General features: G+C 42.9%; 1 protein-coding gene and 1 long non-coding RNA gene across 4 annotated transcripts in view; one reads left to right on the forward strand and one right to left on the reverse strand.

Moving 5' to 3' along the window:
• Positions 1–16,740, forward strand: part of ccdc171 (coiled-coil domain containing 171) — a 298,637-nt gene that overhangs the window by 246,549 nt on the left and 35,348 nt on the right. For all 3 annotated transcript variants that reach the window (XM_072517495.1, XM_072517496.1, XM_072517494.1), the window contains exon 24: positions 15,425–15,577. In XM_072517495.1, the coding sequence (XP_072373596.1) occupies positions 15,425–15,577 (153 nt within the window). The remainder of the gene's footprint in view (positions 1–15,424; positions 15,578–16,740) is intronic.
• The window catches only part of LOC140429918 (uncharacterized), a 251,978-nt gene that overhangs the window by 39,230 nt on the left and 196,008 nt on the right, over positions 1–16,740 (reverse strand). Inside the window, exon 2 of the long non-coding RNA XR_011949239.1 lies at positions 8,392–8,587. This is a non-coding gene — a long non-coding RNA (uncharacterized lncRNA). The remainder of the gene's footprint in view (positions 1–8,391; positions 8,588–16,740) is intronic.

Genomic DNA, 16,740 nt, shown 5'->3' on the forward strand with positions numbered 1-16,740 from the left:
AGAAACCGGAATCATTACCCACACGAACAGGAATCATTACCCACACAAACCCTAATCATTACCCTCACAAACCGGGATCATTACCCACACAAACCGGAGTCATTACCCACACAAACCCTAATCATTACCCACACAAACCGGGATCATTACCCACACAAACCGGGATCATCACCCACACAAACCGGAGTCATTACCCACACATCCTTAATCGTTACCCACACAAACTGGAATCATTACCCACACAAACCCTAATCATTACCCACACAAACCGGGATCATTACCCACACAAACCGGAATCATTATCCACACAAACAGGAGTCATTACCCACACATCCTTAATCGTTACCCACACAAACTGGAATCATTACCCACACAAACCGTAATCATCACCCACACATACCGGAATCATCACCCACACAAACCGTAATCATCACCCACACAAACCGTAATCATTACTCACACAAACCGGGATCATTACCCACACAAACTGGAATCATTATCCACACAAACAAGAGTCATTACCCACACATCCTTAATCGTTACCCACACAAACTGGAATCATTACCCACACATACCGGTATCATTACCAACACAAACCGTAATCATTACCCTCACAAACCCTAATCATTACCCTCACAAACCGGAATCATCACCCACACAATCCCTAATCATTACCCACACAAACCGGAGTCATTACCCACACAAACCCTAATCATTACCCACACAAGCCCTAATCATTACCCTCACAAACCGGGATCATTACCCTCACAAACCGGGATCATCACCCACACAAACCGGAATCATCACCCACACAAACCGGGATCATCACCCACACAAACCGGAGTCATTACCCACACAAACCGGAATCATTACCCACACAAACCCTAATCATTACCCTCACAAACCGGAATCATCACCCACACAAACCGGAATCATTACCCACACAAACCGGAATCATCACCCAAACAAACCGGGATCATTACCCACACAAACCGGAATCATCACCCACACAAACCGGGATCATCACCCACACAAACCCTAATCATTACCCACACAAATCCTAATCATTACCCACACAAACCGGGATCATTACCCACACAAACCGGAATCATTACCCACACAAACCGGAATCATTTCCCACATAAACCATAATCATTACCCACACAATCCCGAGTCATTTCCCACACCAACCGGGATCATTACCCACACAAACTGGAATCATTACCCACACAAACCCTCATCATTACCCACACAAACCGGGATCATTACCCACACAAACCGGAATCATTATCCACACAAACAGGAGTCATTACCCACACATCCTTAATCGTTACCCACACAAACTGGAATCATTACCCACACAAACCGTAATCATTACCCACACATACCGGAATCATCACCCACACAAACCGTAATCATCACCCACACAAACCGTAATCATTACTCACACAAACCGGGATCATTACCCACACAAACTGGAATCATTATCCACACAAACAAGAGTCATTACCCACACATCCTTAATCGTTACCCACACAAACTGGAATCATTACCCACACAAACCGTAATCATTACCCACACATACCGGTATCATTACCAACACAAACCGTAATCATTACCCTCACAAACCCTAATCATTACCCTCACAAACCGGAATCATCACCCACACAATCCCTAATCATTACCCACACAAACCGGAGTCATTACCCACACAAACCCTAATCATTACCCACACAAGCCCTAATCATTACCCTCACAAACCGGAATCATCACCCACACAAACCGGGATCATCACCCACACAAACCGGAGTCATTACCCACACAAACCGGAATCATTACCCACACAAACCCTAATCATTACCCTCACAAACCGGAATCATCACCCACACAAACCGGAATCATTACCCACACAAACCGGAATCATCACCCAAACAAACCGGGATCATTACCCACACAAACCGGAATCATCACCCACACAAACCGGGATCATCACCCACACAAACCCTAATCATTACCCACACAAATCCTAATCATTACCCACACAAACCGGGATCATTACCCACACAAACCGGAATCATTACCCACACAAACCGGAATCATTTCCCACATAAACCATAATCATTACCCACACAATCCCGAGTCATTTCCCACACCAACCGGGATCATTACCCACAGAAACCGGAATCATTACCCACAGAAACCGGAATCATTACCCACACAAACCGGAATCATTTCCCACATAAACCATAATCATTACCCACAGAAACCGGAATCATTACCCACAGAAACCGGGATCATTACCCACAGAAACCGGAATCATTACCCACACGAACAGGAATCATTACCCACACAAACCCTAATCATTACCCTCACAAACCGGGATCATTACCCACACAAACCGGAGTCATTACCCACACAAACCCTAATCATTACCCACACAAACCGGGATCATTACCCACACAAACCGGGATCATCACCCACACAAACCGGAGTCATTACCCACACATCCTTAATCGTTACCCACACAAACTGGAATCATTACCCACACAAACCCTAATCATTACCCACACAAACCGGGATCATTACCCACACAAACCGGAATCATTATCCACACAAACAGGAGTCATTACCCACACATCCTTAATCGTTACCCACACAAACTGGAATCATTACCCACACAAACCGTAATCATTACCCACACATACCGGAATCATCACCCACACAAACCGTAATCATCACCCACACAAACCGTAATCATTACTCACACAAACCGGGATCATTACCCACACAAACTGGAATCATTATCCACACAAACAAGAGTCATTACCCACACATCCTTAATCGTTACCCACACAAACTGGAATCATTACCCACACATACCGGTATCATTACCAACACAAACCGTAATCATTACCCTCACAAACCCTAATCATTACCCTCACAAACCGGAATCATCACCCACACAATCCCTAATCATTACCCACACAAACCGGAGTCATTACCCACACAAACCCTAATCATTACCCACACAAGCCCTAATCATTACCCTCACAAACCGGGATCATTACCCTCACAAACCGGGATCATCACCCACACAAACCGGAATCATCACCCACACAAACCGGGATCATCACCCACACAAACCGTAGTCATTACCCACACAAACCGTAATCATTACCCACACAAACCCTAATCATTACCCTCACAAACCGGAATCATCACCCACACAAACCGGAATCATTACCCACACAAACCGGAATCATCACCCAAACAAACCGGGATCATTACCCACACAAACCGGAATCATCACCCACACAAACCGGGATCATCACCCACACAAACCCTAATCATTACCCACACAAATCCTAATCATTACCCACACAAACCGGGATCATTACCCACACAAACCGGAATCATTACCCACACAAACCGGAATCATTTCCCACATAAACCATAATCATTACCCACACAATCCCGAGTCATTTCCCACACCAACCGGGATCATTACCCACACAAACTGGAATCATTACCCACACAAACCCTCATCATTACCCACACAAACCGGGATCATTACCCACACAAACCGGAATCATTATCCACACAAACAGGAGTCATTACCCACACATCCTTAATCGTTACCCACACAAACTGGAATCATTACCCACACAAACCGTAATCATTACCCACACATACCGGAATCATCACCCACACAAACCGTAATCATCACCCACACAAACCGTAATCATTACTCACACCAACCGGGATCATTACCCACACAAACTGGAATCATTATCCACACAAACAAGAGTCATTACCCACACATCCTTAATCGTTACCCACACAAACTGGAATCATTACCCACACAAACCGTAATCATTACCCACACATACCGGTATCATTACCAACACAAACCGTAATCATTACCCTCACAAACCCTAATCATTACCCTCACAAACCGGAATCATCACCCACACAATCCCTAATCATTACCCACACAAACCGGAGTCATTACCCACACAAACCCTAATCATTACCCACACAAGCCCTAATCATTACCCTCACAAACCGGGATCATTACCCTCACAAACCGGGATCATCACCCACACAAACCGGAATCATCACCCACACAAACCGGGATCATCACCCACACAAACCGGAGTCATTACCCACACAAACCGGAATCATTACCCACACAAACCCTAATCATTACCCTCACAAACCGGAATCATCACCCACACAAACCGGAATCATTACCCACACAAACCGGAATCATCACCCAAACAAACCGGGATCATTACCCACACAAACCGGAATCATCACCCACACAAACCGGGATCATCACCCACACAAACCCTAATCATTACCCACACAAATCCTAATCATTACCAACACAAACCGGGATCATTACCCACACAAACCGGAATCATTACCCACACAAACCGGAATCATTTCCCACATAAACCATAATCATTACCCACACAATCCCGAGTCATTTCCCACACCAACCGGGATCATTACCCACAGAAACCGGAATCATTACCCACAGAAACCGGAATCATTACCCACACAAACCGGAATCATTTCCCACATAAACCATAATCATTACCCACAGAAACCGGAATCATTACCCACAGAAACCGGGATCATTACCCACAGAAACCGGAATCATTACCACACAAACCGGAATCGTTACCACAGAAAACAGAATCATTACCCACACAAACCGGAATCATTACACACACAAACCCTAATCACTACCCACATAAACCGGAATCATTACCCACACAAATCGGAATCATTACCCACACAAACCGGAATCATTACCCACACAAACCGGAATCATTACCCACACAAACCCTAATCATTACCCACACAAACCGGAATCATTACCCACACAAACCGGAATCATTACCCACACAAACCGGAATCATTACCACACAAACCGGAATTATTACCCACACAAACCGGAATCATTACCCACACAAACCGGAATTATTACCCACACAAACCGGAATCATTACCCATACAAACCCTAATCATTACCCACACAAACCCTAATCATTACCCACACAAACCCGAGTCATTTCCCACACAAACCGGGGTCATTACCCACACAAACCGGAATCACTCCCCATAGAAACCGGAATCATTACCCACACAAACCGGAATCATTACCCACACAAACCCTAATCATTGCCCGCACAAACCGGAATCATAACACACACAAACCCTAATCATTACCCACACAAACCGGAATCATTACCCACACATACCGGTATCATTACCAACGCAAACCGTAATCATTACCCTCACAAACCCTAATCATTACCCTCACAAACCGGAATCATCACCCACACAATCCCTAATCATTACCCACACAAACCGGAGTCATTACCCACACAAACCTTAATCATTACCCACACAAGCCCTAATCACTACCCTCACAAACCGGGATCATCACCCACACAAACCGGAATCATCACCCACACAAACCGGGATCATCACCCACACAAACCGGAGTCATTACCCACACAAACCGGAATTATTACCCACACAAACCCTAATCATTACCCTCACAAACTGGAATCATCACCCACACAAACCGGAATCATTACCCACACAAACCGGAATCATCACACAAACAAACCGGGATCATTACCCACACAAACCGGAATCATCACCCACACAAACCGGGATCATCACCCACACAAACCAGAATCATCACCCACACAAACCCTAATCATTACCCACACAAATCCTAATCATTACCCACACAAACCGGGATCATTACCCACACAAACCGGAATCATTACCCACACAAACCGGAATCATTTCCCACATAAACCATAATCATTACCCACACAAACCCGAGTCATTTCCCACACAAACCGGGATCATTACCCACAGAAACCGGAATCATTACCCACAGAAACCGGAATCATTACCCACAAAACCGGAATCATTTCCCACATAAACCATAATCATTACCCACAGAAACCGGAATCATTACCCACAGAAACCGGGATCATTACCCACAGAAACCGGAATCATTACCACACAAACCGGAATCATTACCACAGAAAACAGAATCATTACCCACACAAACCGGAATCATTACACACACAAACCCTAATCACTACCCACATAAACCGGAATCATAACCCACACAAATCGGAATCATTACCCACACAAACCGGAATCATTACCCACACAAACCGGAATCATTACCCACACAAACCCTAATCATTACCCACACAAACAGGAATCATGTCCCACACAAACCGGAATTATTACCCACACAAACCGGAATCATTACCCATACAAACCCTAATCATTACCCACACAAACCCTAATCATTACCCACACAAACCCGAGTCATTTCCCACACAAACCGGGGTCATTACCCACACAAACCGGAATCACTCCCCATAGAAACCGGAATCATTACCCGCACAAACCGGAATCATTACCCACACAAACCCTAATCATTGCCCGCACAAACCGGAATCATTACACACACAAACCCTAATCATTACCCACACAAACCGGAATCATTACCCACACAAACCAGAATTATTACCCACACAATCCGGAATCATTACCCATACAAACCCTAATCATTACCCACACAAACCGGAATCATTACCCACACAAACCGGAATCATTAACCACACAAACCCTAATCATTACCCACACAAACCGGAATCATTACCCACACAAACCGGAATCATTACCACACAAACCGGAATCATTAACCACACAAACCGGAATCATTACCCCACAAACCGGAATCATTACCCACACAAACCGGAATCATTACCCACACAAACCGGAATCGTTACCCACACAAACCGGAATCATTACCCACACAAACCAGAATCATTACCCACACAAACCGGAATCATTACCCACACAAACCCTAATCATTACCCACACAAACCGGAATCATTACCCACACAAACCGGAATCGTTACCCACACAAACCGGAATTATTACCACACAAACCGGAATCATTACCCACACAAACCGGAATCATTACCCACACAAACCAGAGTCATTACCCACACAAACCGGGATCATTACCCATACAAACCGGAATCATTACCCACAGAAATCGGGATCATTACCCACATAAATCGGAATCATTACCCACACAAACCCTAATCATTACCCACAAATACCCTAATCATTACCCACACAAACCGGAATCATTACCCCACAAACCGGAATCATTACCCACACAAACCGGAATCATTACCCACACAAACCGGAATTATTACCACACAAACCGGAATCATTACCCACACAAATCGGAATCATTACCCACACAAACCGGAATCATTGCCCACACAAACCGGAATTATTAACACACAAACCGGAATTATTACCACACAAACCGGAATCATTACCCACACAAACCGGAATTATTACCCACACAAACCGGAATTATTACCACACAAACCGGAATCATTACCACACAAACCGGAATCGTTACCCACACAAACCGGAATTATTACCACATAAACCGGAATTATTACCACACAAACCGGAATCATTACCCACACAAACCAGAGTCATTACCCACACAAACCGGGATCATTACCCATACAAACCGGAATCATTACCCACAGAAACCGGGATCATTACCCACACAAATCGGAATCATTACCCACACAAACCGGGATCATTACCCACACAAATCGGAATCATTACCCACACAAACCGGGATCATTACCCATACAAACCGGAATCATTACCCACACAAACCAGAGTCATTACCCACACAAACCGGGATCATTACCCACACAAACCGGAATCATTACCCACAAAAACCGGGATCATTACCCACACAAACCGGAATTATTACCACACAAACCGGAATTATTACCACACAAACCGGAATCATTACCCAGACAAACCGGAATCATTACCCACACAAACCAGAGTCATTACCCACACAAACCGGGATCATTACCCATACAAACCGGAATTATTACCCACAGAAACCGGGATCATTACCCACACAAATCTGAATCATTACCCACAGAAACCGGGATCATTACCCACACAAATCGGAATCATTACCACACAAACCGGAATCATTACCCACACAAACCGGAATCATTACCCACACAAACCCTAATCATTACCCATACAAACCGGAATCATTACCCACAGAAACCGGAGTCATTACCCACACAAACCGGAATCATTACCCACACAAATCTGAATCATGACCCACACAAATCGGAATCGTTACCCACACAAATCTGAATCATTACCACACAAACCGGAATTATTACCCACACAAACCGGAATCATGACCCACACAAATCGGAATCATGACCCACACAAACCCTAATCATCACTTGCACAAACTTTAATTGTTACCTCCATGAATGCTTTTTGACGAAGATCGTTTCTTCCACTAAAAGAAACTCTCCAGCTTGCTCTTGAATGTCATCTTGCTCTCTGCAGAGTTACATCCATGTATTCACCACCATCTGCTGAATGTATCCTTGTTCACCTTTCTCCTCCAGTCCTTGTCCCCTCGTTACAAAGTTTGTGGTTGTGTCAAACAGTATTGCTCGTAAAATAGAAATCTATTGAACTGAATTATGAAATAATTTAAAATGCTTCAAAGTACAGTATCCTTGCTGCAAAAATACCCCCCCCCCTCGGTTTAAAACATCCCTCTGGAGCCTGGAGGTAAAGTCATGAATGTGTTGACCCGTGAGCAAACCATTGTAACAAATATAAATAAATCTAAGAAGACTCGTGTGTCTCTCCCCCCCCCCCACTCCTCGCCGGTCCCATCCACGCCCTTTCAACAAGTTGTTTTTAATTTTGTTTTGATGATGAAACTCTCTATTTTGTTACAAAAATGACCCTCCAGGTGAAAGTTTATAAAATTGGTTAATTTTAACATTTGTAGCCCATGCAATTACGGTGGATTTAAACAAAATGATTTTGAAGTAAGTGACATTTTTACAGCTATTGGACCAAAAGTGCTGTCTTCAGTAATATTAGCAATGCAGAAAGCCGCGCAAGGTGGTGAAATGTCAATGGGAAGCACTGATTTTCATGGTCATCTCTACTCTGAATGCACCTCCTTTCCAAAAATGAATTAAGCAGCACAAGTCAAAAGGCCAATTTATCTTGTTAAATTCTTGTTGAAGGTCAATCATAAAAAAAACCATGCAAAATTATTCATCTGGGAGTGACAATCAAAAAGTGAGTATATTTTACTCTAGGTGAGAACTAGTGTTTTTGATCACAAAGGGAATGATTTTGAAGTATTATTACAACCTTGAACAAGATAAATATTGTGCAGAGTTTTTTCACCCGAAAAGGACGCAGTGGCCATTGACAAGTGGAGTACCAGTAATGGCTCACTTTTTAGAAGGTGGTAAACTATACAGCACACAAAATTATTTTCAACAGATGTGAGAGCATCCACAAAAGGTTGATTATTGATGCCAAATTACATTTTCGATTTCATTGTTTATATTTACAGAAATATTTTCTGAAATAATTACTGCTCTATGATGTGCAAAAACACACCGTGAAATTAAAACATACAAAGCACACTCTCATTGCTGCATCATTGGCTTTATCCAGTTGAGTAGCTGAATCAAGCTAACTAGCTAGCAATGGGGGAACAGAAATCAGCCAGCCAATTGCTTTTCACACCCAGATCGCCAGCCATCACCCACCAGATGCCATCCAGCAATCATTTGTGTGACTTAGTTGCATTTCCAAGTTTGACAGTACAAGCCTTGTGCATGTCACCTGGTACCAGTGTTTGTTGATCTGACACTGTTGCCAGCTCTCTAGCTTCTCTTTGATTTATGCGGCCAAAAAACAAACATGTGCTTGCCAGCCTGAAGTGTGATACGTGGGCATATAGCCTCATCTAAACGCTTGAGCAGAATGCAGACTGAGGATTCAAAGGGGCTTGAAAGCAGTGGGTACTAAACTAGACCTAGTTCAATTCATCATTCTCATTATGTAGCCAGTGTGGTAAAAATGCTGTGGTTGAGGTGTGCAGTGTGGTCTAAAGGGGGCTGCAGGAGTAGATAACCGTCAGAATTCTGCTACCAGAGACATTGAATGTCACTGTCGCGCTCAAACCTTAGACCACATAAATCTCAAATCATCTACGGGAGCCCTTTACTTTACTGTGGAACTTTACTAAAGAATCATAGAATTTACAGTGCAGAAGGAGGCCATTCGGCCCATCGAGTCTGCACCAGCCCTTGGAAAGGGCACCCCACCCAAGCCCACATCTCCACCCTATCCCCGTAATCCAGTAACCCCACTTAAACTTTTTAGACACTAAGGACAATTTAGCATGGCCAATCCACCTAACCTGCACATCTTTGGACAAGAAGTAAGTGAAATCCTATGTCACAACCCACCTCTGTTTAGGCGGTGTTGCAGCAATAACCAACAACAACAGTTAGCTGTGCAGTGACAGGTCCACATTGCTGTTTTCTGTGAGACACTGTACAGGGCATCAGCAGGAGTGAACAATCTGTGTGCCTATCAACATCAGACTCTGGCAAACCTTAACAGGAAGGTCAATTACTCTGTGAATATATGAACAGGAGCCCACCCTTGCATATGTAAATCATGCTTTTCTGTGTAAGGCTCTTGGCATGGTGGGGGAGTGTGAATTATGCTTTCATTATGAAGCAATCAAACATGACACAACTGTTTGAGAGTGAAGGATTGATGACTGACCCTCTGAGCTATGGTGGCCAAGCAAGGCTGTCGCACAATTGCACAAAACCTCCGTACTCCAGCAGTGAACTGATACTGTGGACACACAGACAAGCTAGAGCTTCTATGCACACACATTAAAAAGGGACAGTAGTAACATGGATACAAAATTGGTTAATGGACAGAAAGCAAAGACTGACAGTGAATGGTTATATTTTCAGCTTGGATGGAAGTATATAGTGGTGTTTCTCAGGGCTCAGTACTAGGACCATTGCTTTTTTTAAGTATTCATGACCTGGACTGGATGGATATACAGGGCATCATTTTAAGTTCAAGATGACCCAAAGCAGTCAATAAGTAGGAACATACGATCAGACTTTGTGACATAAACAGGCTGGGGATATGGGCAAAGTCAAGGCAGATAGAATTCAATGCAGGAAAGTGTAAAGTGATATATTTGTGATAGGAAGAGCAGGGAGTGACAATATGAACAAATGGTCTAATGTTAAAAAGGATGCAAAAACAGAGAGACCTGGGAGTATATCTACAGAAATCTTTATATGTGGCAGAACAATTTGAGAAGACAGATCTGTCACGAGGCTACACTCCTTTATTTTTGAAGATATGAGTTTTCAACTTGCAATTGTCTGGAAATGTTGCAATTTGAACTGAGACTGAACAACCAACTTAGTAATGCAAGGCCATCTCCCAAGGTGAAGGTGAAAAGCAAACCAGACTAGCAAATGACATTCACGCCACTTAAGTGCCAAGCAATGACCAACTCCAACAAGAGAGAATCGAACCATCACCCCTTGATATTCAACGGCATTATCATTGCTGAAACCCTTACTTGCAACATCCTGAGGCTTACCATTGATCAGAAACCAGCCGCACAAATACTGTGGCTACAAGAGCAGGTTAGAGGCTAGGAATGAAATGAAAAATGAAATGTAAATCGCTTATTGTCACGAGTAGGCTTCAATGAAGTTACTGTGAAAAGCCCCTAGTCGCCGCGTTCCGGTGCCTGTTCGGGGAGGCTGGCACGGGAATACTGCGGCGAGTCACTTCCCAAAGCCTGTCCACAATCTACAAGGACAAGTTAGTAGTGTGTTGGAATATCCTCCCCTTGCCTGGGTGAGTGCAGCTCCAAAACAATCAAAAAGCTCAACACTATCCAGGATAAAGCAGCTCCTTTGATTGACACACCTTCCACAAACATTCACTCCCTCCACCACCACGTAGCAGCCGTGTATGCCACCTACAAGATGCACTGCAGCAACTCGCCAAAGCGCCTTAGATAGCACCTTCCAAACCCATGACCACCGCCATCTAGAAGGACAAGGGCAGCAGACACATGAGAACACCACCTATAAGCTCCCCTCCAAGCCACTCACCATCCTGGTTTGGAAATATATCATCCTGGTATCCTCCCTAACAGCACAAATTGTAACAGTTCAAGAAGACAACTCACCACCACCTTCTGAAGGGCAATTGGGAATGGGCAATGATGCCTGGCCAGAAAGCCCACATCCCATCAGGGGAGAGTGAAGAGAGGGACATTTCCTACAACTTGGAGACCCATGGAAATTCATCAATGTCTAAGGAGGAGACATTAAAATGCAAAGTGCTGGATATTGAAACAATGACTTCCCCAAAACCTCCTGGGAATACACAGTAGGTGCAGTATAACAGGCCCGTCTGCAGTCACTGTAGGAGATAGCTAGAAAGACTTCAGCAGAAGAGCAGGCTCAGTGTTCCCTCTCACTCTCTCTTCTCGCTCGCTCTCTCTGCGAGCCAAGATCTTGTAATAATTGCCACATCTACATCTGACCACATTAATGAAAAAGCCAAATTGGCCACAACCTTTAAAATCTACACCTCAAGAAAAATCAAAGGGCACTTAACTGTATATTTCATAGAATTTACAGTGCAGAAGGAGGCCATTTGGCCCATCGAGTCTGCACCGGCTCTTGGAAAGAGCGCCCCACCCAAGGTCCACACCTCCACCCTATCCCCATAATCCAGTAACCCCACCCAACACTAAGGGCAATTTTGGACACTAAGGGCAATTTATCATGGCCAATCCACCTAACCTGCACATCTTTGGACTGGGAGGAACCCGGAGGAAACCCACGCAGACACGGGGAGAATGTGCAAACTCCGCACAGACAGGGACCCAAGCCGGAATCTAACCCAGGAGCTGTGAAGCAATTGTGCTATCCACAATGCTACCGTGCTGCCCATATTCTTTTAACTTTTTTTTATTGGACTCTAACTTCCTTTATTTTTAATATCTGTGTATGTGACATCATGTTTTTCTTCTTTTATTTCTCAGGTTTCATGATTGATAAATTTGTTCTGATTTAAAGCCCAAGAAAATCTTGTTTGATTGGCTCTTATCAATCACTGCATAACATAGTTTAATATATTTGGATTTGGAAAAGGCATAACTTGTGAAAAAACCTTAAACCTTTGTTGCGACCAACCAAGGAGGTTGAATGGGGGGAGCCAGTTTACCTCTTCTCATCTGGTCATCAAATATGGTGGAATGTTGGGCTTTATTAATAGAGGAACAGAGTACAACAGCAATAACGTTATGTTACTAAATATTACTTGGGTCTCAGTTGGAGTATTATCTGGGCACCACTCTTTCGAAAGGATGCCAAAACCTTAGAGAGGGTGCAAAAGAGTTTTAGTAGTTGTACATGCTGACATGGCTCTGCTTGCAGCAGAGAGATTAAGGGGATATTTTATAGAGGTGTTCAAAATCATTAAACATTTTGATAGCTCAAAGTAGGTAAGAAGTCAGTGTTGACTTTCGCACTGTGGCAGGAGGGTTGGTAACCAGAAGATGCAGAAGTAAGGTGATTGACAAAAGAAACGAGGGTTACATGAGGAGAGCGTTTTTACATAATGAGTTGTTTTGATCTGGAATGCACTGCCTCAAATGGTGGTGGCTGCAGATTCCACGGTCACAGTCAGAAGAGAATTTGAAAGAGAAAATAAATTACAGGGCTCTAGCAAAAGTCAGGGGTGAGGAACTATTTAGATCGTTTTACCAAAGAGCTAGCACAGGCACAATGGGTCAAGCGGTCTTCTGAGCTTCATCATTCCGTCATTTATTTTGTCGGGGTGCTCTATGGCAGTGACTTTTGGTGCTTGACCCTCAAAGATGCTTTGCAACTTGCTCCAGAGAAAGTCTCAGTTTATGATGGTATGTTGTATAGTATGGTTACAGACAGAATGCTCATGTTGGATTTGTGTAAGATGCAAACCATGGAAGGTCATGGTTACCAATCAAGCAGCTGCTACAGGTAGTTACGGGGTGGGCAGCTATGGAATATGTAGGTGATGGGGGGAGAGTTAGGGAAGATTCTTGATGCCTAGTTTATTCAGTGAGATCTGCATTTGGACATTACCTTCTATTGCCTGCATTTATAAAATATTTTATTGAATGCAAAATTGTTTGCAATTATTACTCTGTTAAACAATTTATTCTTAGACATGAGCTATTTGGTAATTTCTTCATACATTTTATCTTTCAGCCAAATGTTGTAAAGGTTGCCTTTCTGTGATTGAATGCAGTGCTTCAATTTTCACCATTCATGGTCTAATGTTGTGCAAATATTGTACTAATACTGGACAAAGTAGCATTTCACACTTGTGAGAAATTCTGTTCCCTGGTGTAATCATTATATCAGCTTGTATTCCCAGCTTAAAGTTGTATAAACATTCTCTCTTTTAATGACCCTAGCTGTACAAACCAAAAGTATGTCGATTGTGTGGCTCTTCAGCATACACTTACTATCTGGATTAATTTAACCTCGGGTGATAGTACATGATTTCAATTGTTGAAGCAACCTCTAATTAGCACAGTCGGGGGGTATGTTAAAATCTCTTCTGTACTTAGCAAGCTTTGGAAAATAATTTTTGCTGTTAGACTTTAGGAAGTAGATAAGTTCCAAAGGGAAAACAATTCTTAGAAAAGCGAAATATAGTTTACCTGTTATGAAGAACTCCATTAATCCCAACTGTATTATAGTAATGAGTGGATATAAAGTTACCAGCACTACAGTACCATTTCGACTCGCTTCTGCAGTTAACTTTATTATCTTGCCTGATCAATAGTATACAGTTGGGACAGCATTTCTCCATAATACACATAAACAGAATTTTATTTCCTGTTTTTCTGATGTGGTACGGTCAGACTATTCTCTGAGAGCTGAACGCCACTTTAAAACTAATAATTTACCAAGCTTCATAAGTGATGTTGGGAAAAATTGTTTTTATGTGGTTCACGGACAGGATAAGGCACGATATTAAAATGTTTGAATAGACTATGCACTTTAGCTTCATTATAAGGTTGTCGGTTAGAAGAGTTGCTCTGTCAAAAGGTTACAGGATCTTGACTCTTGACATTTCTACACTCTATGCTACATTATGTGTTGAACACTGTAAGCACACACCTCAATAAACAGAATGCTTTGGTTATAAGAACTGTGATATAATCAATATGAAGGGCATTAGTGAAGAAGTGTTGTTTAAGACTTGCGACCGGCGGTAAAATTGTTTTACCAAACCTGTCATTTCAATGAAAAAGTAAAGATGTGCTGCATCAAATGCGTTGCGAAATATTTCTGTATAGGCTTAGTCATTGTTGATAATTACCTTTGTCTTTTTTTTTGTTCTGTTTTGCTAGAATTTAACCCAGACTTTCATGGACATTTACCAGCTGGCTAGCTCCAGGGTTACTGCTCTGGAAACAGAAATCACTTCACATCAAAAACACATTGCAGCTCTCAAATCCGAACTTCAGACTGCGTGCCTGCGTGAAAATAATGGCTTAGTTCCAGTAAGTGTCTGTTTTCACACATAATGCTTTACATGTAGGTCACCCCTAAGTTGTCAGCAGCAGCTGTACAATGCCTAGTATTCACTATAATCAAAGCAAATATTTGTATTTATAGCTGACACTCGGCCTTCAAGAAAATATATTTTGGCTTGTCGCTAATACATCTGCAATGAAAAGTTAGCAAACAAAAATATTAATTTCTATACATGTATGGTCCAAAATTGTAAACAGTTGAGTGGTCATTTTCCATTGCAGTATATCTGCTTGTCAAAAAATGGTCTGTAGAAAATTAAATCTCCTGTTAGTGTGTTAATAAATATACCAGCATGAAACTCGGCCAAGCAGCTACTGTTTCCTGGATTCCAAACGGCCTTCTAATCTTTCAACACAGCAGATAGGAAACACGAGCTTATTACCAGCCGGAAGTGGGTCGACCATCATATTAGTAAAAGCCGCAGAAAGTTAGGCATCTCGTGCCTGCCGAACAGACCTCGACTTTTTTGCACATGCAAATGAATGACCCAACATTCGTCTGAGGAATCCTCTGTGGAATTGGGTTGCCCTCAGCTGCTCGATCACGAATAGACCAAGTACCTGCCAATTTCCAAAATATTTGCAGGTTCGATGGAATTAAGGCCCAAGGCCCAATATTGGGGGGCTGGAACCCAGGTCTCAACATTCCACCCCATCCTGTGTGCTGGGAAATGGCACAACTACATTTCTAGGCTGTAGTCTGCAGATCAAACGGAAAGCTTGACAACTATCTACCGTCTGCCATTACCAGGCATATTGTTTGTTTACTTGTGGACCTGTTTGGAATCGGGCCATCATGCATTGGACCTATATGTAAAATGCTACAAAAATCTTTTCAGTTGCAAAGTTTTTATTGTGCATCTCAGTTAAAAGTGAAAAGTCAAGACACCATATTAGCAGATCTGGCATGATTTTGCTCACAATTGACCTGCTGTTGGCCTTTGTTTTACACTGATAGCGGAAAAATATATTGGTCTGCTGTTAAGATGGCCTTCCACTTTATGGATAATATAATTGGAACTTTTAAATTTCTGCACCTGACATGTACCAGTGAATAGCAGGGGAGGTGTTGCTTTCGTTGGAGGGCATGAAGGCAAAATGGGTGGAGGAATTATTGGAGGAAGAGCTGT

The sequence above is a fragment of the Scyliorhinus torazame genome, chromosome 9 (genome assembly GCF_047496885.1).
Source record: "Scyliorhinus torazame isolate Kashiwa2021f chromosome 9, sScyTor2.1, whole genome shotgun sequence".
Lineage (NCBI taxonomy): Eukaryota > Metazoa > Chordata > Chondrichthyes > Carcharhiniformes > Scyliorhinidae > Scyliorhinus > Scyliorhinus torazame.